The sequence below is a fragment of the Aptenodytes forsteri genome, unplaced genomic scaffold (assembly GCF_000699145.1).
Source record: "Aptenodytes forsteri isolate BGI_AS27 unplaced genomic scaffold, ASM69914v1 Scaffold624, whole genome shotgun sequence".
In the NCBI taxonomy this organism is placed as follows: Eukaryota; Metazoa; Chordata; class Aves; order Sphenisciformes; family Spheniscidae; genus Aptenodytes; species Aptenodytes forsteri.
This window is the reverse complement of record NW_008794808.1, coordinates 275,355-277,375: the sequence shown is the minus strand read 5'-3', so window position 1 is coordinate 277,375 and position 2,021 is coordinate 275,355. Positions and strand designations below refer to the sequence as shown.

The 2,021-nt window shown below is 67.9% G+C and overlaps 1 protein-coding gene across 1 annotated transcript in view; it reads left to right on the top strand.

The window, feature by feature from the left end:
• The window catches only part of TRIM46 (tripartite motif containing 46), a 10,331-nt gene extending 8,648 nt beyond the window's left edge, over positions 1–1,683 (top strand). Inside the window, 3 exon segments of the mRNA XM_009274460.1 lie at positions 425–724; positions 821–1,118; positions 1,308–1,683. Coding sequence (XP_009272735.1) covers positions 425–724; positions 821–1,118; positions 1,308–1,683 — 974 coding nt within the window.
• Positions 1,684–2,021: the final 338 nt, after the last annotated feature.

Below are 2,021 nucleotides of genomic sequence, written 5' to 3'. Positions count from 1 at the left end.
TCTGTCCCCCTCCTCCCCCCACTTCCACCCACCATCCCCTCATCTCTCCGCTCCCCCTTCCCACCCTGCCTCCCTGCTCCCACCGCGCTGCTGGCATCTTCACACCACCCCGCCATCCCCATCTCCTCCCCTCCTCCTCTCCTGCTGCCTCCATCCTCTCTCTTTCTCTCTCTCTCTCCTCCCTCCCCGACTTGCACTCAGCCTGTCTGGTCCCTGGAGCCCCACAGCAGCGAGCTCCTCTGTCTCCCCGACTCTCGCTCTCCTCTGGTGCCTACACACGGTCTCCGCAGTCAGATTCCCCTAGACTCCTGCTGGTTGTGCGTCCGTGCGTCCGTCCGGAATGCCCCTTCCCTGCGTCTGGCCGCCTCCCCGCCTGCCGGGGGGGGGGATGCTGCCTGATGCCCGCCGGTGCCTCTCCCCGCAGCGCCCGAGGCCCCCGTCATCGACACACAGCGCACCTACGCCTACGACCAGATCTTCCTGTGCTGGCGGCTGCCGCAGCACTCGCCGCCCGCCTGGCACTACACGGTGGAGTACCGCAAGACGGACGCCAAGGCCAAGGGGCTGAAGCTGTGGCAGCGGCGGGAGGAGGTGCGCGGCACCAGCGCCCTCGTGGAGTACCTGGACACCGACAGCATCTACGTGCTCCGGGTGAAGGGCTGCAACAAGGCAGGCTTTGGGGAGTACAGCGAGGACATCTACCTACACACGCCGCCCGCCCCAGGTGAGGGGTGCCAGGGGCTCGGAGCACTGCTCCGGAGCACCCCGCTGGCCGCTCGTGCTGTCCTTCTCACCCGCCCTATTCTCCTCCTCCCTGCAGTCCTCAACTTCTTCCTGGACAACCGCTGGGGCTTCAACCGGGACCGGCTGGCCATCAGCAAGGACCAGCGCGCTGTGCGCAGCGTTCCCGGCATCCCCATGCTCTTCGCCGCCGAGCGCCTGATGACCAGCTGCCACCTCTCCATCGACCTGGTCATCGGTGACGTGGCCATCACGCAGGGCAAGAGCTACTGGGCCTGCTGCGTGGACCCCAGCTCCTACCTGGTCAAGGTGGGCGTGGGCCTGGAGAGCAAGCTGCAGGAGTGGTTCCAGGTGCCGCAGGACGTGGTGAGCCCCAGGTGAGCGGGGGGCTTGGTGGGTGCGGGGAGGTCCTCCGCCTCTTCCTGCCTCCCCACCGGGCGCCGGCTCTGGGGTGCGGCTCCCGGCTCCGGGGTGCGGAGGGCGCCTGTCCCTCGTGTGTCTGTGCTGGGACTCACCCATACCCCCCCCCCCAGGGACGACCCCGACACGCGCAGGTAGCGGGACAGGTACGACCCCGACAGCGGCCATGACAGCGGGGCAGAGGATACGACGGTGGAGGCACCCCCACCCTACGCCTTCCTCACCATCGGCATGGGCAAGATCTTGCTCTCACACGGGTCGGCGCTCACCTCTCGCGACCCCAACGGCTGCACTGTGCCCTTGCCCCCGCGCATCGGTATCTGCCTGGACTACGAGCAGGGCAAGGTGAGCTTCTACGATGCTGTCTCTTTCCGCGAGCTCTGGGAGTGCGGCGTGGACTGCTCAGGGCCCGTCTGCCCTGCCTTCTGCTTCATCGGAGGGGGTGCCCTGCATCTCCAGGAGCTGGTGGCCAACAAGCAGGAGCGTAAAGTGACCATTGGGGGCTTTGCCAAGCTGGACTGAGCTGTGCCCGTGCTCCCCGCACGCGTGCCGGCTGTGACCCCCAATTGCCCAGCGAGCTCCAAGGCCTGGGGGGCACACAAGCGAGCAGGGAGCAGAGCACAGCGAGGGCAGCCCCGGCCCTGCCGCCAGCTGGGAGCAGGTCAGGCGTTTGTTTTGTGGGATGGGGGGGGACGGGGACAGCTCTGCCGTCCCCTCCTCTTCCTATCCACCTGCCCCTTTCTCCAGCTTGGCTCAAGGCCACGGGCAGGGCTGGGCAGAGGGCGCGCGCCAGGACCTGGCAGAGGGTCAGCCCTAGAGATGGGCCAGGGAGGGGGGTGCAAGTGGGACGTGGGGCTGTG